Source organism: Sceloporus occidentalis, unplaced genomic scaffold (assembly GCF_023333645.1).
Source record: "Sceloporus occidentalis isolate IW3139 unplaced genomic scaffold, rSceOcc1.0.p SCAF_5, whole genome shotgun sequence".
NCBI lineage: Eukaryota > Metazoa > Chordata > Lepidosauria > Squamata > Phrynosomatidae > Sceloporus > Sceloporus occidentalis.
The window spans coordinates 135332233-135353834 of NW_028316985.1; the positions used below are offsets into that span (position 1 = coordinate 135332233).

At 40.0% G+C, this 21602-nt stretch overlaps 2 protein-coding genes across 3 annotated transcripts in view; one reads left to right on the top strand and one right to left on the bottom strand.

Moving 5' to 3' along the window:
- The window catches only part of TMEM192 (transmembrane protein 192), a 147974-nt gene that overhangs the window by 21470 nt on the left and 104902 nt on the right, over window positions 1–21602 (top strand). The gene's annotated exons all lie outside the window — the stretch shown is intronic.
- Window positions 1505–14375, bottom strand: LOC149312864 (apelin receptor early endogenous ligand-like). Of its 2 annotated transcripts, XM_089527009.1 has the most exons (3): window positions 13959–14375; window positions 10469–10558; window positions 1505–1907 (listed from the first exon to the last, which is right to left on the bottom strand). In XM_089527009.1, exons 1-2 carry the CDS (start codon window positions 14032–14034, stop codon window positions 10470–10472), a joined length of 165 nt encoding a protein of 54 aa, XP_089383135.1. In that variant the 5' UTR covers window positions 14035–14375; the 3' UTR covers window positions 1505–1907; window position 10469. The 2 variants fall into 2 exon arrangements, with proteins under 2 accessions (XP_089383135.1, XP_089383137.1); XM_089527011.1 differs by lacking the exon at window positions 1505–1907 and having other exon boundaries at window positions 10449–10558.

Here is a 21602-nt window from a genome sequence, read left to right on the forward strand (position 1 = left end):
AGTAACACTCTGGGAGTCATTACTTATAGAAAACACTGGGCTTTTAAACACACACACATATGTGTATTTGAAATATGGGAACAATTGCTTCTTACTTACTAAATGATACATACATTGCTTTGGTAGGCAAAACTGCCTTGGCTGATATCACTGCTCTCCTGAAGGAGTATCCAAAATCTCACTAAACTATAACTGTAAAATATATTGTTGTGTGCCTTCAACTCATTTTTGACTTATGGTAACCCTAAGATGAACTTGTCTTGAGGTTTTCTTGGCAAGCTCTGTTTAGTGAGTTTTCTATGGCTTTCCTCTTATACTGAGAATCCTAGTTTGTTTCCATGTCAAACCTTGGCTCCCGGAGTCGTAGTCGAACTCCTGATGTAACCATTCTGTTAATACCCTGGGACCCAAACTGGGAAGATATAATAGCAGGCCTAGTCATTGCTGAAACAGATCAGTTCAAATCAATAGGATTCAAGTTAGTCATTTTTGCTGTGAATAATATACACAGATTATGGTATATTAGCGCATATATATATATATATATATATATATATATATATATAATTTCAGCATGTACCTCTCTAAGTGTATATTTATGCAGGAAAGAGTTAACTTGGATTGTGGCTGTGGTTTAAAACAAAACACAACACATTATTTGTGGTATATTTCATTTAACTATATAGTTATTAAAGTTTACATTGATCCCTTATGAACATTATAAACAAATTCATTTGTTTTTGGGTCATTCTCATGTACAGAGTACAAAAATTAAAAAATGTACAAAGATTTAATATGACAATGCTATTTGACAGTACAAATTTTAACAACATATACAGTTACAAACATGCTTTTAAAAAAGAACTGAAATTCAATATCTGCCCTAGGAGGGCTATAAATGTGTTAAAATCAGTAATGAATGCAACCAGGATGGTGAACCTTTTCAGGGCTAAGTGCCCCAACTAAATGTTTTTTTGGCGCTGGGTGTTACCCAGTGCCCTGATGAGGCAGCCGGAGGCCAGGAAAGCTCTGGGAAGAAATGTGCCTGTTCCTCCTCCGCTCCAGTGGGTGCCAGGCCAAATGGCATCACGTGGCATCTCTGGCACGTGTGCCATAGGTTCGCCATCATGAGACTAGGCTGATCTGTTAAGACCCTGCTCCTGCAAAGCTCTATCAGCATTTTACTTGGCATAAGTGGAAATCCAAAGTAAGTTTCAAAATTCAGACACTAAGGGCCAAAACAGACCAGCAAAAAATGCCAGCTTTGAGGTGGCGTGGGCATGTGACATGCCCATGCCCTAACACCGCCCCCTCAAAGCTGGCATTTTTTGCTGGTCTGTTTAGGCCCTTAGTGTCTGAATTTTCACCTAGATAGCAAGTGCACATCTAATGATGTCAACAGAGACCATCCTAGTCATGAAACAATGGGAAAACTGAGTAACTGTAGATTTCAACATCCAATATGCAGTTTTATATAAATACTATGTGATCATATTGTTTATGAAACAATTGCTTCATTCTCATATATTCAATCTGATGTGTGTGTTAAAAACGTGTATAGTTAATGAAGACTTATATTACGCCAGTAGTTCTTTAAATTGACACTGTAATGGTTCTAATATAAAGTTTGTGATTTCTAGCTATTTTAGTGCTGAGCTGACGTGCAGAGAAGAATAGCATATCATATTGCATGGATGCTTCTCCAGAGTTCTCAGATGGGAGCACTTCACTTCCTGTTGTTTTCTTCCTGCTTAGACATACCCAAAACACTGGCAAAGCTTGTTCCAGAAGGCTGCTAATAAGGTTTCTGAGGATAGTTCATGGGCCCCCTGCGTAGATTCCAACAGTGCCCTCAAATTTTGTCATGTGGACTTCCCTGCATTTCTCCTTCCAGTATCTGTTAAAAACTGTATTTTGGGAGAAAAATGAAAAATATTTTTTTAAAAAACCATTATACTAAGATTGTCAACATTAAAAACACATAAGTCAATCAGTCTCTTAAATTGTGAACTTGACTGGTGAATGCTGGTGTAGCCGAAATGGTGCCTCAAGAAAAAAAAAGACAGTGGTATTAACAAGCTTGAGGAAACCCCAAGGTTTGCAGAAGTTAAAGAAAAATATTCAAACAGAGTAATCCTCCCCAATAAACCCAGTTCTGTATGGTCTAGACAGGCTAAGTAGCCACAGAAAATTCACAGTCAGTGTAGAAGGCATATGCAATGTTTTGGTACGTATAACATTGTATGTTTGAAAGAGGTAGGAAATTTGCTGCAGGGAGGAATGAAGGCATTGGCTGTCTGCCCTCATCTCTTTGGACACCCCTTTTCTTTGGATGCTTCAGTTAATAGGCATACCTAAGTTAATAAAGCCTCTGATATTGAAGCTCTTTTTTCAAAGTGTTTTCATGCCTCCCAGTCCCCCTTTTTAACTCATCTTTTTTTAGCTGGAAGGTTTTTGTTTTATTTTTTTAGCAATCTGGGTGGATGGTGATGGAGAGCTGGAGATACACAGATTTTGGGGGTCTGTTTACCACAGTGTGTTTGCAGTAAACAATGCAATAAAGACTGAGCTGAGAAAGAGCAAAGATTCTTCTGTTGCTGATCCTACTGTAGCTGTGTGTGCTTGCCTACATCAGACATGGCAAGCTTCAGCTGTCTCTAGAATTGCTTACTTGAACCAAATAGAAAAAGGAAAGACCAGATAACCCTGCCTCACTAGCTTTCACCAGTATATTTAAAAAGGATAAGAGGGTAAGCTTGGCCCCCAAAAATGGAGATCATAAGAAAAGCAGATGGTGGTGAAACAAACAAACAAAAAATCTTCCCTTGATAAAATTGGGAAGAAGGTTTCAAGTATCCTCTAGAAAATCTAGGTTAAATTATTTGTATTTACGCAAGGCTTCCATGATTTTGTTGTTTTGTTTGACATGTACATACTGTTAGTTTTGAAACAAAAGTTTGCTGAAGCATGTTCAACTGCTTTTGTGTATGTGATGTAGGAACCTATTTGTGGATGTGGGTGTGGTGTAGGAATCTATAAAAGTATGTTTGTGTATGTGTGTGTGTATAATTTGTAATGAATAAAAGTCTTAGCTAGAACAGTTTAGGGGTATCTGCTTAGGGCTATATATTCAAACAGTTTTATCATGTCTCCCACTTTAGAAATATATCTACAATCTCCTCTATCCCCAATCTTTCCAAAGGATCTGTTAAAGAAATCATGCCCCAGCAATGCATCTACTTTGCCAATGAAGATATACATGTATTTCAGTACAACTAAATAACCTGAAGGTATCGGATCCTATCTGATCTAATAATAATAATAATAATAATAATAATAATAATAATAATAATAATAATAATATTTATTTGTATTCCGCCTCTCCCATTTGAAGATTGAGTTGAGTAAGTTTGGAAGCTAAGCAGGGTCAGACCTGGTTAATACTTGGATGGGAGACTGCCAATGAATGCCAGGTGCTGTGGGCTACATTTCAGAGGAAGGAACTGGCAAAACACCCTCTGAGGATTCCTTGTCTAAGAAAACAGACTTGAAGGCATATATGCATGCTCATGCACACTCCTCTGCATTGATAACTTCTGAACTGAAGTTTTAAGTCACAGCAATACTTAGAAACATGAGGACTGAATGAAAAAATTGATTGGAGGGCAGAATTCTTATTTATGATGGGGGCAATGCCCCTGTTACCACACATTTGCAGTAAGAACTGATGTTTGGGAACAATTAAACTTCATACAAAGTCTTAAACAGGAGCAATTGACTTTCTGGCCATGGTAGGGCAGGGTTACAATTACCTTTGCATCATTAGGATAATGGCATCTGTCTGATGGCAAGGCACTTTAAAATAGAATAGTGAAAATGTTCCTGTTATCTGAGGAAGTTACTTATATTCATTTATCTTCCTGAGTTGCTCCCCTCATGCCAGCCCTGCTTTGTATAGCTTGGCCTGTTTTTAAGACTTTTTAAGTCATTCAGTTCTGCTCACATCTGGTGCACCAGAAAGGCCTTTTAAATGCAGCATGGAAAGGCTTGCTTGCAGTCATTGATTTGGATCAGGGACAAACAGAATACATTTCCCCAACTACCCTTCCCCCATTTTGTTTAGAAACCAGTTAAATAGGTACACTATTCAAACAACATCTGTGGCTTGTAGATGCATATGAGGAGACTAAAAGTCTGGCTGTGCTCGACTGAGACCCTTGAGAGGGTAATACGTGAGCAAACAAGCAAACGGTGGGATGCTCAGTGGGCTTTGTTTCTTAGGCAGGTGGAAAGCTTACTATGAATGTGGGAATGGGATTTATTTAGAGTCTTCTGCCAAGCTTTCTATTTAAACTAACATCTGGCTCAGTTCCTGTTATTAACAAAAGTTTTTCTTGTCAATAAAAAAGGAATATTGCATACATAGGCCTGAATCCTGAGTTAGCCCTGACTAAACTAGATCCACTAAACCAATGGAGCTTACACATCTGTTGACTTACCAAGTTACTGTTGATTCAGTGTAGCTACTCTAGCTGGGACTAATGTTTCACGTTAGTTTGAGAACAGCCCTAAGGTTAATCTGTTCTTACCAGAAATGAAATAATATGTACTGTGCTGAACTGAGTATACATGGTAGGCCTTGGGACTACACACAACCACATTTCATACTGAGCCTGGGAAAGTTCATTTTCAGTAGTACAGCTCCTAGATTCTTCCAGACAAAATGGCTGGGGGTTTGTGGGACTTGCAGCCCAAAAAAGGAACCTTTCCAAGCTCATCCAAGGGTTTGTCCTGAGATACACTGAAGATGGGCTGAAACATACCAGTAGTGAATGAGTGGGCCAGTGAGGCAAGGAAGCCAATCTACATCTTAGTATGAACTTTGAAGTTGCTATTCAAGGGGCTGAGCCCTATAGGTTCAGCACACTGATGCCCTACTAACCAATTAAGAACTATGGGCAGAACTAAGATATACCTTCACCAGTTCAGCACCTTCTAGATATGTTGGCCCACAACTCCCAATATCTCTAGCCAGCATATCTGGGAGAAAGCTGATAAAGGATCTATAAATGCTTCTTGCTTATGAATATTCATAGTCCAGAATATGGTCAGCTTGAAAAAAAATGTATGGACTCCATACATCATCATCATCATCATCATTATTATTATTATTATTATTATTATTATTATTATTATTATTATTATGCTTTATTTATATAGCGCTGTAGACTTGTACAGCGCTTTACATACAAACAATAAAATATATGAGTCACATTCTTTGTTGCTGTGTATCTTCAAGTAGTTTCTGATTCATGGTGACCCTAAGGTGATCCTATCACAGGGTTTTCTGGGGCTGAGACTATGTGACTTGTCCAAAGTCACCCAGTGGATTTCCATGGTTGAGCAGGGATTCAAACCCTGGACTTCAGAAGCATAGTCTGATGCTGAAATCACTACTCCACTTGGCACCCTCTTTACTAACCCACATACTATTGCTTACCAGATCCAAATCACTATGTGAAGCAATTCACTAGGAAATCTTTACAGGCATGTCTAAATATCTGAAGCCCAATGCAACCCTTTCTGGGCTTGTCTCAAAAACCATTCTGCTGTTCAAGATGATTTCTCTCAGCCAGGTTATAGTAAAGAGCATGTGTTTCCATTCATGTCATTTTGTTACGAGCAAGCAATTCCCCAAACGAAACTAACTACAAAATAGCTTTTAGTCTTGCAAAGAGATATCGTGTAAAAGGAGAAGGGGGGCTGCCTAAGTGCATATTTATCACCTAGGCTCTACAGTAGTAACTTAAACACACTATATTTCAGGGTACATTAGAGATTGTCTATGCACAGTTATGCAATAATGGAAATGAAGAAAGAGGAAGGAGTGACAGAATCATTTGCCTTCCTCCAAATTCACAATTCCACTGTGCTCATAAGTTCATATTTGCTGGAGGACTTGATGCTATTCATTTGGCCAGTAGATCTTGAGCATACATATACTCTAAATATATATAGTGTTTAATGCTGTTAGGTACAATCCCTAACAATTATGCTTTTCTTTTGGAAAAGTCATTATGAAGCTGCTGGCAAGGCTTTTAAAGAGATATGCTATTTATAGCCTAACACATGTAGGGTTTCCCAGATGTAGCTCCTCAGAGGGCATTCTGGAGGTAATAAATGTGCTTGCCTCTGAATCACTGAATTTCTACACCAATTTCTGACCAATTGCAGGGATGGTCAGGCTTCATGTTTATGAAAAACCTAACAAACCTAGTTTTTTAAAAAGCAGAGTTTGAAAAAGTTACTGTTATGGATTATGACTCCCTAAAGCTGGCATAGTCAGTTTGGACTTGGACTAAAAATTTAAAATTTGGACCAAAATCCCCAAGTCATAAGTTGTCACAAGTCAACCTGATCATACACAACAGCAACGAAGAAGAATGGCTACCACTTGGTATCACTTTGTGTATATATTTATGTCTACAAGTTGACTTATGGTGAACCGTTGAATTTCCTAAGGTTTTCTTAAGCAATGGATATTCAGAGTTGGTTTGCCATTGCCTTCCTCTGAAATACAGCCTGCAAAATCTGGTATTCCTTGGTGATCCCCAACTAAGTAAAGCCTTCAGGGTATTTAGGGCTTTTTCCTGGTATCAATGGTATATTAGATACTTGTCGTAGCATGCCAGACTTTGACAAAGCTGAGCCCTCCACGGGTTGTAGGATTACAACTCTCATCGTGTGTGTATACTGCAGCAGCTGAATGCAGCAGCTAAAAAAGCCAATATGATCCTAGGCTACATCAATAGGAGTGTAGTGTCTAGACTGAAGGAAGTAATAGTGCCACTATTCTCCTTTGCTCAGACCTCATCTGGAATATTGTGTACAGTTAGAGTGTGTCCAGAGGAGGGTGACCAAAATGGTGAAAATTCTGGAAACCATGCCCTATGAGGAGCAGCTTAGGTAGCTGAGTTTGTTTAGCCTGGGGAAGAGAAGGTTAAGAAGAGACATGATAACCATGTTCAAATATTCGAAGGGATGTCCCATTGGGGATGGTGTCATATTGGGGATAGAACAAGCTTGTTTACTGCTGCTCTAGAGACTAGGTCACATAGCAAAGGATTCAAGCTATTGGAAAAGAAATTCCACCCAACTTTAGAAAGAAATTCCTGATGGTAAGAGCTGTTGAACAGCTCTTACACTGCCTTAGAGAGTGGTGGAGTCTCCTTCTTTGGAGGTTTTTAAACAGAGTCTGGATGGCCACATGCTGGGAGTGCTTTGATTATGCAGGCGGTTTGACTGGATAGCAATTGTAGTCTCTTCCAATTCTATGGGGGAAAATCGGAGATTTAAACTGTCATTATCCCATGAAAATTGCATGATCGCAATGAAGATTTTCACACACATCATGATCTATCCCAGCAATAACCAGGTAATAACCAGCAACAAATCATTCACAGGATTTCCTAGTTGTTGCTGGGATAAGACCTCTTTAATTGGAACATCATGTGATTTTCAAGGGATAATGACAGTTTAAACCCCTGATTTTCCCTGTGTGATAAAGTCCTATGATTCTGTGTTGAACAATGACAGCCAATACTGAGAAATGCTGGGAGTTACAACCCAGTAAACTCTGGAGGGTCATACATTTCCCAGACCTGTAAAATAACACATCCGCTTGCTGCAAGAATGTCATTTTCTCTCAGCTTCTGCATAGACAGAATGATAAAAAAAAAAAGAGTCAGGGCACTGGCAGAAATTTTGTACTCAGTTCTTATTTAATCCACTTGTTTAGAAAAGGTAAAACTGTCCTTGAAGGAGAACTGTTGTTTCTTAAAGGCACTCACTTTTGATTAGTTTTACTCTTTCTAAGGAGATGACTCTCTAAGGAGAATTGAAACTATAACATCTGTCACTCTTTAGTTATCACAATTGAAGTCTGTGCCATTATCCACATATAACAGAGGATGTTGCCAGATTCAAAGCTATCAGCTACATGTTTTATTCATCTACAAATGGTAGGCTTTCCCACAAAGGACCTTAGCATCCATTTTCAGTCTTCTCTTGGTATATATAAACGTTTTACCTGTAAGTTCCTAAAATATCTCAGGGAGGAGTGGGAATTGTATTAGCCCTTATATGTTGTTTGACTGCAGCCCCCAACATCCTTCATCGTTGGCTGTCCTGGCTAGGACTGCTGAGAGTCACAGTCCAACAACATCTAAAGGGCTGCCAAATTTCCACATATAGCTGCCATGTTGCTATCATAGACAACAGACCCTAGCTGGGAATCATGTTACTCTTCAGAGGATGTTGAACTGCACAGTATCCCTCACCATGGATGATTCTGGTTAGGGATAATGGGAGTTGTGTTCCAGCAGCTATAGAGCACTAATATTTTGCATATTTTGTTATTCACCCTACAGTCATTTTTGCTGTTATTTGCCTTCAAGGTGATTATGACTTATGGTGACCTATCACAGGCTTTTCTTGATAAGAGTTATTCAGAAGTGGCTTGTCATTGCATTCCTCTAAAGCCAAAGGCACCCAATGCATTTTTGTGGCTGAGCAGAGATTTGAATCCTGGCCTCCCAGGGTCTGTGTCCAATGTTCAAACCACTGCACCATGCAGGCTCTGAAATGTAAGTTTCAGAAAGGGGAAAATGCACAAATGTAGTCTTTCCTGCTCACTCATACTTAATTTTTCATGTTTTACCTGATGAAGAAGTCTAGAGAGATGGCACACACTTTTTGTCTTCTTTTGATTTATTAGCCCAACAAAGGTATTACTAGTGGATTTTGGCCAGTGCAGCTACCTCTGTTTTTTATAGCAACCTAAAATATATGAGCTTTCAGTACCACAGTCTGCTTGTGACTCTTTTGAGTGGAATGCTGTACATTGGCAACAGATGGCTTCAATTTCAATGGGAATGTGAATCTGTTCTGAGTTTTAGTCCAAATTTAAAGGACCTAAATAATATATGGGCCCTATCCTCAAAATATGGGTGGTGTAGTGATTTGAGTGGTGGGCTATGACTCTGGAAGCCTGAGTTTGAATCCCTGCTTAGCCATGGAAACCCACTGATTGACCTTGGATGAGTCACACACTCTCAGCCCCAGAAAACCACATGATAGATTCGCCCTAGGGTCACCATGAGTTGGAAACAACTTGAAGACACACAACAACAACAGCAGCAGCAGTAGCAGCAGCAGCAGCAAACCTAGGCCAGCTCATTTGAAGTTGAGATTAAAACTAGGGACAAGATGTTCTTCCCATGACAAATGTGTCATCCTATAGGCCCTTACTAGCTATTTCAAAACTGGATTCTACTTTTTGCTTTTTGACTGCTTTTACGAAATTTTAAAAACTATTTTAAAGTGTTTTTTTAAATATTGTTATCTTTGTATTGTTTTACAGTAATTGGTTTTTATTTGTTCATCACCTCAGGGGAGCGGTTCTGGGCAAGGAAGCGATACAGAAATACTTAAAATAAAAATAATAATAACATACAGTTGTAATGCTATGAGTCTACTTTTAATGTCATGGCAACATTCTATGGAATCCTGGACTTTGCAGCCGAGGGAAGGGCATTTAAAATTCTAAGCCAAACAAATCCAGTGCCCCAGCAAACTACAAACCCCAGCATTCCATAAGATGCAGTCATGGCTGTTTAAAGTAAGTTCACAGTACTACAATTAAGTAATATGAAAGGGCTCTGTTTCAACCTTTGCCATGCTGATGTTCTTCAACATTATTGGTTTGGGATGTTTAGAAGTTGTAATCCAACACAACGAGAGGGCATCAGCTTTTCTGAGCAGCCCCCACATGCTTCTTGTCATAGGCTTTATCCATCTGATTTTAACAGAGACATTTGGATGGGAAGGCTTCTACCTGAGGGAGGCCCAGTTTAGATCTCAGTGTGATGAAATAGTTGCTGCTTCCTATGAGAGGCAGGCGGAAACATTGGCCACTGGCTTGTAGAAAACTGCAGCAGGATGTCAAATAAGTCTCATTCTCTGTGCAGCTTCAGAGGGTAAAATAATTGACAGAGAGCCCAGTGCTACTCACTCGTTTGGAACCATGCCCTGGAGTTCACATAAAACAAGTACTTTTATTGTGCTGCCTTCCCCTTGAGTTCATTCCCCCCTCCTGTCGCTCCCTCCTCCTTGCTCTATTTTCAGAGCAAATAAAATCACAAAGAATGGTTGCCAAAGGAAATTGTTTGTGGTTGAGGTTAGCAATTTATAAAAATAAAATAAAATAAACCAATGTCCCCTAAACTGGAAATCAAAGCATAATTTAAATGTGGGTATATTTTGGAGAATCCATTCAGTTAGCTGCATTGAGTTCCCAAGCAAAGCTCCATGGGACAGTTGTGTCTTGCTGGCGCCAGATTTTATTACCAAACATTCAGGACCAACCCCTTGCCTAAATTTATCTCGGGCACTGTAGAATTTCTGGTACCTCAGGGGAAGGGCACTCGGGAATGAAGAGGCATGCATCTCCTGTGGGAACAGAGATGTCTGTGCAGTTTTCGTCTTGAGGCCAGGTTAGCTGGAAGGCAGGAGAGAGAACGTTGAAAGAGCAAGAGATCAAAATGAATCACAGGTAAACCAGGGCCAGTTGCTGCTTGGTGTCCAATGTACTGTATTTGATAAAGTCTGCTTGCTACAAGATCTCATTTCCCTTACTAGCAGTTATACAGACAGAAATCCTATTAAGTTAATACATTCATTTTTATACTAACCAATACATTTTCTAAAAACATACATCAGAGGCTTTCTAGAAGCAAAGCTGCCTTCTTCCAGAAGCAATGTAATAATTAATTATAACACTGGTGTTACATAATAATCTATAGAATAATAACCATTTGCTAGATTAGAATGAACTGCAAAGCCTTCTGTTGCCTATATTCAACACAAATGATCCATTCAAAATAGTGCAATCCTAAGCAGATCTACTTAGAAGTCAGTCCACCTGATGGAATTTACTTCTGAGTAACCATGTGCAGAATTTCTCTGTAAGGCTGCAACCCTATACTCGCCTGAGGTAAAGTTCTATTGTGTTCAGTGCAGTTTGCTCCCAGGCCAATAGATATAGCAGTACTTCTTAAAGCTTATAGTCTTAAAGGTATTGGAGGGTTAGACCCATGAATACAACTAGGCTTATTTCTGAGTGCCCTTATACATGTTGCTAAAAAATGTAGCAGGCCCTTGGTTGGTTTGATTCCAAATCCATGGATGCTAAAGTCCCATTATATGCAGTGCTAGAATAAAATGGTGTCCCTTATATATAATGGCAAAATCAAGATCTGCTTTTTGGATTTAAAAATATATATATATTCGAGTCATGGTTTTTTGAATCCATGGGATATGGAGGACTGACCATATGTGTGAATATCTATCTGCCACTATCTCTCTATTTCTCTATATGGCCGGATTGTATTGGATGGTGTTGAATACATTAAATCAAACAGCTGGATGGAAGAAGCCATTAAGAAAATCCTAATGCTATCAATCTTTCTTTGCATCAGTTGCAATTTCTGTTCTGATTATATCTTGCAGTACATACTGTGTAAGGAGGTAGTTTCTTTGAAATGAGTGGGAAATGTGGGAGCAAACCCTTCAAATGTGCACAATGGAATAAAAGGGCTGGGCTCCCACCAAAACCTAGCCAAGCACAACAGTGGTTGAAAACAAAAGAGCAAATGCATTTGTACCCAGTGTATGACTGTTTGGTGTTGATCAGAGTCATAAAAGATAGCAATTGCTAATTTTATAAAGGGAGTTCCCTGAAAAAGATGAGCCAAGCTTGTCCAAAAAGGCAATCTGATGCTCTTAACCTTCCTTGTTTAACTGAAGAGCAGGGTCACTACATCCTAAACTGGTTCCAATCTCATTTTTCAGAAACTCAGTAGGCGGGCAGGCAAGATTCTCCTTGCCACCAACTCCATCTCTGGAATAATAATATAGTTGGCCCTCCATATCCTACGGATCCACTGGTTCAAGCATCCATGGCTTGGAAATATTTTTAAAAATCCAAAAAAGGTAACAATGATTTTGCCATTTAATATAATTGTATTTAAAGGTACTTGAAGATCCAGGGATATTGGTATCCACAGGGGGTCTAGGAAACAAACCCCAGTGCATACCAAGGGCTCACTGTAGTAAAATGGTGGTGAAGCTTTATGTCCAGGTTTTTTCACCTGCACCTCCCATCAGACTCACCTAGCATGTCCTTTGGGAAGTGATTGTACAGCTGCAGTTCTATAGAACTGCAGGGCCAAAGGTTCTTTGCTCTGGCATATGTGCTGTGTGTTTGGACACTTAGGGAAGGAAATGATCTGTAAATTCTAAGTAATGGTGGGGCATTTGTAATCCTTTAGATGCTGGAAAGGTGTGGGGCAGAGTGAGTTTTGATGTGGGGAGTACTTCCATCCAAGCTCAGCTCTGAGGCACACAGGATGGCCCTTGCAAACTGGTGCCCCTCTGTTTCCCAATAAAGTTGCAGAGCTAAGAGGATTTTGGATTCCTCAAATCCAAAAGAAATAATATTTTAGTGCTTTTTAGGGTGGCTAGACCTACTGTTGGGAATAGTAGGATGGATAGACAGTTACTTTGATCCTGAGTGACTCTTCTGCAATCTTTCAGGCATAAAATTGTTGAAGCAAGCCTAGGAGCAATTTGACCCAAGCCCCACATCAGCTTCTATACCTAATGTCCTTTCCCCCCATTGTCCATCAGAGCTCTTGGGATCTTGACTAAATGTCTACAAAGGGAGCATGAACAGATGCTCCTCCCCCCATACGCTGGAGAGCAGGGTTTGCAGGATATGATCTTCAAGATCTTTCAGGATAAATACTAAGTCCATGTGTATCCATTCTGATATCCCGTTTTCCCCATAGATAAAGTGCGTCCCCTTCAGCTGTCGTTATACGGATTTATTAGTGCAAGAAAAGGCAGGCTGACATTATAGCTAATTGTGTGTTTTTTTAATGCTATTTTTGTCAAGAGGACTTGAAAGGTATATTACCATCAGCTGCTGCTCAGGAAATGCTTGGGTTTTGCCAAAGGCTGAAATCCACTTCAAGCTATTTGATCCAGAGTTATATCAGTAAACTTAGTGAAACTGTGGCAGAGTTAGTGGTCTGGGGATGTCAATTTTAATCAGAAAGGTGAATCTCTTTATTGAAAGATATCCTAGAGGGACAGCTATTCTGCAAGTATCTTGTGCTTTTAGAGGGTAGAAGCGTTAGAATTTCACCCTTTGCACTTTCAAATCCTGGGATACATTTGTTGAGAATTGTAGATATCTAGAATGCACTTCTGACTCAGGAAAGGAAAATGAAGTTGAATGCTTAAAAATCCCCCCACCCAAGAAAACGGTAGTTAAGTAAAGCCACCCTAAAAAGCACTGAAGCAAGGTATATTAATCAAGGAGCATACATGATTTCTAATGAAAAATGGGAAAGTAACTGTATTGTAGGCACAAATACAATACACACACATATATAAATATTTGTATTTGTTCAACCTGCATCACACAAGCCTTGTTCTAGCTTGCTCATGGTCATACACATGAGTTTGATAGGTCTAAAATCTTCAGTTTACATTTCTGTGCTTGCTTTAAAACATCAATAGCAACCTAGGCAAATATAACATTTAAAGAAAGTGTTTCATTCTTTACAAACAGACCCACACAGTGACAGAGCTGCAGGGATAGTTAATTCTTAAATAGCCATTCTCTAATGAGAAGGAAAAAAAAGCTTAATCCGAAAAGTGGCAGGCAGATGTAGCACCTTTAATTCACTGTTCTTGTGGCTTTTAATAATATTTGAAAGAGACTCTAAACATAGCTACCACAGAAGCACACAGATATACAAATGTATACATAGTATAAGGAAGCAGTGTCAAAAGAGCAAGTGAGAGAACATCTTCAAAGTCCAAGTCCTTACCTGGCCTCTGTCCATTGATCAGGAGCACCCCAGCCAGGAGTAGAAACCAGGTCAGAAGGAGCTGCTGGAATCTCATGTTGCAGGCAGGCACCCACCCTGTATGGATCCAATATTTATAACACTTGCAGCAAACAAGACACCCTTCCGGAAATGTGTCTGCAGTGTCTCTTGCTCAGCTCACATTCTAAAGAGAAGCTTCAGCAGAGAGCTGCCAGCTGCCTCTTTCTAGCAAGGTTAATGATAATAGAAGACAAGGTGACTGTTCTTGCACTCTGGCCAGTGGTGGCTCCCTGTGTTCCCCTCCTCTTCTTCCTCTTCTTTTTTCTTTCTTTTGTCACTCCCACTCTCCCCCCCCCCATAAGCAAACAACAGGAAAGGGAGGGAGGGAAACCCCCTGTAAACTGCAGCTTCTGTCAACCTCTGTGGAACGAGAAGCCCTGTGAACAATGGTTCAACTTCCCATTCCATTCAACACCAGGCGAGGATCAAATATGCAAAATGAGTGATAGTCTTCCTCCTCCCATTTGCAACTGTTTCTGCTTTGCTGCCTTTGCCTATATTGGCCCCACATGTGAGAAAAAGCAGTGCAAGGGACAGGAAGCCTGTCCTTTTGTCCCACTCTGAAAAGGGCCTGCTTAACAGCAGTAAAAGCATTGGGGACCCCCCTGTTGTTGCCATCCCCTCTACCTCAAATCTTTATCCTTTTTTCAATTAGCTGTAAAGTAGCATCTATTCAAAGTGTTTGCGAGGGAGGGGAAATGGGAGCTGCTCAAGCTACCTTTTTTTTTGGTAGCACCAAGCAGGTTGTTGTTTACTTTTTTTAAACAGGGCCCAAAATATCTTGGCTAGTATTGTACATATAGTATTGTATGGCTTTTGAGACTTGACAAAATAGGTGTTGGCTGTAGGGATGTCCATGAGCCATTTTCCCAGAAAGAAGAATAAAATTAACACTGACTCTAAATCATAATTCATATTTTAGTTAGACTCACCACATCTGTCAAAATGTTATATCTACATCATGACATCCTTATCAGATTTTTTGATGCTAGGATGATATATATAGAGATATGTCATACAAGAGCCAGCATGATACAGTGGTTTGAATGTGGCACTAGGAAAAGTGGACAAGAGGTTTCAAATCTCCACTCAGCCATAGAATCCCACTGGGTGACCTGACTAAGTCACATTTCTCAGTCTAGAAGGAAGGTAATGCCAAACCTCACCAAATAAAGCGCATCATAAGTCAAAGTCAAATTGAAGGGACATAATAGCAACAAGGGAAAAATATATCAGTGTTCATTTTTTGTGTAATGTAAGGAATGGCCTTTCTTTCACTGGAATCTTTTCTGTTCCCAGGGAAGTGAAGTATTATTTCTAGAGTAGGCTTACTTTACCTGTAAAGAAACCCACAGATTAGTTTTTCGTCCCAGCTCTAATGTTTCCTTCATCTAGAGAACAGAAAAGCAGGCTTTAGGAGCAATTTTTGTGGGCTTCTGGGGTATGGTATTCCTTTCTGTGTTGTTGTGGAAAGGGGTGTTGTGTTTTGAAAGGACAGAAGCTGTGGGACAGCAAATAGCTGAGGCAGAGAGAAGAGCAGAGCAAGAAGATACAATAGGAGAAAGAAAGAAGTACAGAGAGACAGAGAAAGTGCTGGACTCAAAGGAAAGGAAGGCAGCATCATTGTTGTCATGGAATGCAAAACATTAAACATCCTCATCACTAAATCAGAGGGTGGGCATTGGTAGTATGAGTTGGTGGTTCCCATGTCTTCCTTTCCAGGTTGTAGCCTGAACTTTAAAGAAACTATCCAAGGTGATATACCTTCCTTTAGGATGGGGTTCACTATCTTAGAGTTCACTGCTTTCTTGAAAGGAGCTTGTTTGAGATTACTGTAGACTGGATGGGGCACCTCAGCAGGACGAATTTGGCCTGCAGCTTGGAGGTTTTCTTGACTGTAATTTCAGTTCTAGCTCAGAATCCCCATCAGCCCCATGGACCCGAATTCCCATCATCCTTGATCCTTGGTCATTTTGGTTGGGCTAAAGGGAATTGCGGTCAACACAACTGGAGGGACATAGCTTCTCTTCTCCTTTGTTAAAGCTTTAAATTAACATTAACCAACTCAGAACTCTCCAGACGTGTTGGAATACATTTCTTACCATCCTGAGCCAGCACAAAAATTAGTTTTGCTGGCATCTGGAGATGCTGTTATAGATTGAGGTGGGGAGTTACAAGGTGAGAAAGCACAGTTCCTCTACTGTAATATTGAGGCCAATATTCTCCAGATCTGTTCTCATGCCATAATAATAATATTGTAACACTAGCTGACTATTGCTAGAAATATGCAAGCTGGAAATACAAGGAGTGCCAAATAGCCAGTTATGGATGACTGCCAAACCAAATTCCAGGTTTCTCTTTGAAGTGTTACAATCTATTTAGAATTGTTCTGCTGAGCCCACAGATCTTTCAGTGAATATAATATAGCCTCATGTTTCCTCTCTGTGCTGTGCCTCTAACAGCTTGATGGTAGATGAATTCTCCATCTTTACCATTGCCAATCTGGGACAAGCTATATTTGTTAAGCTAAATATGATGGTGCACCTGGAAACTACTTTTTTTTGTACTATATATTGAGAACAACACAATTGCCTTGCTGGCAGTGGGATTCTGTAATCTGTAGACAAAGTAACAATTCTAATCTCTGATGTTATAGACAAGTGGAGAAGAATCACAAGCAGTGTCTAATGGTAGCTCCATGTCAGGGATATGGCAAATCCATTCTGGCTTTTATTTCAGACTTTAAAGGACTTGTCCAAAGTGCTGAAGCTACTTTGGGGATAAGGTTCAGCATACTGGATAGTTAATTTAATGTCAGAAACAGAGCCTAGAGAAGACTTGCTGTATGCCTGATATGAAAGCCTTTGGACGCGATGGATTGCAAATGGGGAGAGCATTTTAGGGTGAGAGAAAGTATTCATTCAGGTACACCACAGGAACTGCAGTATTTATTATACATTTCTTTTATCTGTAAATATTTATATACCACCTGTATTTGAAAATTTCAAAGCAATGCACACCAGTAACATGTAAAATCTTTATTCTTCTGTGCCTTTAAGTCATTTCTGACTTATAATATCCCTAAGGTGAATCCATCACAAGGTTTAATGGGGCTGAGAGTATGTGACTCACCCAAGGTCACCTAGTGGATTTCCATGGCTGAGCAGGGAATCAAACCCTGATCTCCAGAGATGCAGTCCAATGCCCAAACCACTACACCATACTGAGTCTATGTAAAATGTATACAATACAAAAATACACAGAATACAACACAAATATATGCTGAGGTCTAAGAAATAGATGCTGCTTTGGGCTAAATATGGAGTTTGCTCAGATTAATGTTTTTCAGCCTTTGTTCAATACTAATGAGAGTTGGAACATGAGGAAAGCACATTCCATACTGTTGGGTCCACTTTACTGAATACTCTGCTCCAAATGACTTACAAGTGGACATCAGGAGCATGTGGCAATAACATGACCTCAAACACTGTATTCTGCTACCGCCTTAGCAGTCTGATAATTCCATAGTTCCTGTATTAATTCAGGTGAAAGGTAGCCCAAAATGATCATCGGTAGACTGGGCTGATTTATGTGCAACACCAAACCATAGTGAAATGGTATTTTGTACAGCATTTACACCATGCTTTTAAAACTGAAAAGCTTCTCAGGTGTTTTACGTATGAATTTTCAATTGTAAGTCTGAGAACAGGGATTTTGTCAGATACAATGCAAAGTGAAAATGGGATGGGAAAGGAAAAGAAAAACAAGAAAACTAGGCACAAATTCTTAACATTATATGAGGTTCAGCAGTCTGGTGAAATGGTTTCAGGAGGACAACCAGAGAGAGGGCAAACCTGAAGGAGCTTTCTTTTCAGGAGGTCTGTTGGTGGTCATGCTTTCCTTCTCTGCCTCTTCTACACCTTGGTGGAACAGCTGCTAGAGAAACCAGTTACATGTATGAACCTTGGGCTTGTGTACTTTCCCCCTTTCCTTCCCTCCTCTGGTATCTCTGCAAAGAGACTGAAGTTTTTACTTCCTGTCTGAAACAACCATTGTTACTTGTTATGATGGACTGGGGAACTGTGATTAGTATTATCTATGTTTTAGAGTTTGTTTTTAAGAAAACTAAACCAAAGGAAGGAGTTCAAAGACATAGCCATGTTAGCTTGGGAAATAAGTATGCAAAGAGATCTTGCAGCACCTTTGAGACTAACTAAGGCGGTGTACAGACCGCCCCTTTGGGGCAGCCTGCAACCGCCCCTTTCCCCAATGGATCGGGGCCTCAGCTGCCACAGCAGCAGCCCTGAGACCCCGATCCGCTGCTTTTCCAGGCCATGGGGAAGCAGCAAAAGGCTGCTTCCCTGCGGCCTGGAAAGGAGTGTCCTTGGGGCTTCATGACCCAAGGACAACCCGACAGTGATGAGGAACAAGAGAAAGGAGCCGCTCGGCCCCTTTCTCCTTTGTGTCACTGGCACAGCCGTGTAAAAGCTGCACCAGTGACACAAACAAACGAAGGAGCTCCTTCTGACGCTGCTGAAAGGGCGCCAAGACGTCACGTCCGTGCCGCCCCATTTGGAGGCAGTGTGGCCATGACGTTGTAATGGCGGTGCCCATCTAGAAAGAGTGCCACCATTACAATGTACTAGGGTTGCGGGGCATCTGGAAAGGACGCCCCGAGGCAACCATAGTACATGTGCAGGCCGGCGCAAAGTGCCAGTCTGTACAGCACCTTAAAGACAGAAATTGGTACCGTGAACTTTCGTAGATTGGATCCTACTTCCTAAGATGCATTTGATAGACCTATATAATATCCCTGTGTGAAAACAGATACTATATACCATAGGAATGCAAAACTTTGTGGGTGTGGAGATGAGGTGACCAGATCAGTTTTAACGATATATGAAAATAGAGGAAACTCAGAAATCTAAGTCCTTTCTCTTTTCCTATCCCCTCTATCTATGCTAAAATGTTTTTCTCATTTACAAGGTTGCTGGCCTTTGTACCTGCTCCAGTCAATCTTGTACTGCTATTTTATGATTATCTAGAATCCAGAGGGGATTATTTTTGAGTAAAAATATAAAGAATTGCCCGGTAGGTTATATTCTTTCTTTATGTTTGCTATCACCTGTCACACCTAAGACATATTTTAATAGTTCGTTGTTTGGTAGAAGACATACTTTATATAATGATAATGTAGAGGATAACATTAACCACAGTTCACTCTGTGGATAGACAAAATAAGTTATGGTTGCTAAAACAGGAAACAACAAAAGCAAGTTTTTCTAGGTCCTTCCTTACAGCTGTGTTGGAAAAAGACAGCATGATCATGAGGTTGTTGCAAATAATGCTAAACTATGAATTAGTTTAACATGTAAACACAAATCAAAAGGTAGAAGACTAATGACCCTTTGTGTAACCGAGCCAACATTTGATCAGAGGCCAAAGGCATTTTGACACTATTATTTTCATCGGTGACCAGTATATCTTCTATTTCTTTCCATCATTCTGTGGTAATGGTTGGAAATGGCATGAGGCATTTTTATTCTTATTATGTGAGAAATTGACATGAACTTCATGCTAAACAGACCATGTTTAGTGTTACAAAGCTAAATGCATCAGAGGAAGAAGACTGAAGTCTACGAAAACTCATGCTGCCAACTTTTTTCTTTCAGTTAGTCTCAAAGGTGCTACAAGACCTTTCTACATACTGATTCTACAGACTAACATGGCTATATCTTCAAATTCTACCAGTTTACTGATTATTTATGTAGATTTACTGGAAAGTGAGCTTACACACACACAAACACACACACTATATTAATTATGTATTTCCTATCTGTTGGATTGTTAATTATGTATCCTATCTTCTTACACCTACTGCAGAGTTTCCCTGCCAGGCTGTCTTCTTTGCCCACTCTGGGTAAGAAAGACTTCTTAATACCAAAGTCACAGGTAGAAGGGAGGATGAGTGGAGAGGAAAAGCAGTAGAATAACACTTTCCCCTTTCTTAAGCCTTTACCTGTGGAAATTGTTGGGGAGATGCATTAATTCCCTTCAAGTGACTATGAAGTTACCGACTTTCATGAAAATAGCTAGCTAAACCTGCTGGCCCAAATCCAATTGTTAGTTCTAGCTAGAACAAGCCAATTGAATGAAAGGAAACATGATATGTCAATACTGATGTAATTTCCACTTTAGCTAGGACTAACTAGTCCTTTGATTTCAACTGGCCTACTTGCTGCCCAAAGCAAATTGATTCCACATGAAATCTACTAGACCTTAAAATGCTACAAAATCCCTAGTGGGCTTTGCTGTGGAAGATCCACATGATTAGATTTTGATATTTCAGGAAAATTGAGATAATATTCTCTGTGACTACATAGCTTGGTATGATTTTGGTGCTTGATACTATTGGGTAAGGAAGGTTGACTTACTAAAGGGTATACTAGCAAAGCACAGATCAATCTGTCTTGTTGGCATTTCTTCCTCTTTTGAAATGTATGCGAAACTCATGCTGGGGTTCATAATTGTGATGTAGAATGATGTTCTGAAGATTTCCAGAGTTGCCAGCATAAGAACTGGAGAAGGTTTCTGCACCTTTCATGGTTTTGTAGAAGAGGAAATGTCAACAGGTGTTGCTTGTTACCTTACTGCATAATATATATCCATTTTCATGTTGATATCAAAGGGACTATCCCACTACCTTTCTTTCCACATTTTTCCTATTCTCCTTGTAAACAAGAATGGAGGGTGAGCTGGGGTTCTGTCTTGAAACTTAGTGTTTGACTTGAATACATTCACTTAACTTGCCTGCTCTCAGAGAGCTCTGGTGCCAAAACAAATAATGAATCCTTGAATTACATAGGATCAAGCTATGACAGTTAAAGCAGTAACTAAAACCCCACAGGATCAAAATTCAAAATGGCCTTAATAGATTAGAAAGCTGGGCCAAAGCTAACAAAATGATTTCAACATGGAGAAATGTAAGGTGCTGCACTTAGGGCAAAAATTGAAATGCACAGATATAGGATGGGTGACACCTGGCTGAATGAGACTACGTGTGAAAGGGATCTGGGAGTCCAAATAGACCACAAATTGAACATGATTCAAGTGTGTGATGCGGCAGCTAACAAGGCCAATGCAATTTTAGGCTGCATCAATAGAAGTATAGTGTCTAGATCAAGGGAAATAATAGTGCCACTGTATTTTGCTTTAGTCAGGCCCCACCTGGAATATTGTGTCCACTTCTGGGCACCACAATTTTAAAAGGATGTTGAGAAACTGGAGCATGTCCAAAGGAGGGTGACTAAAATGGTGAAGGGTCTGGAAATCATGCCCTATGAGGAATGACTTAGGGAGCTGGGGCTGTTTAGCCTGGAGAAGAGAAAGTTGAGGGGTGATATGATAGTCCTGTTTAAATACTTGAAGGGATGTCATATTGAGGAGGGAGCAAGCTTGTTTTCTGCTGCACCAGAGACTAGGACCCAGAGCAATGGATGCAAGCTGCAGGAAAAGAGATTCCACCTCAACATTAGGAGGAACTTCTTGACAGTAAGAGCTGTTCAACAGTGGAACACACTTCCT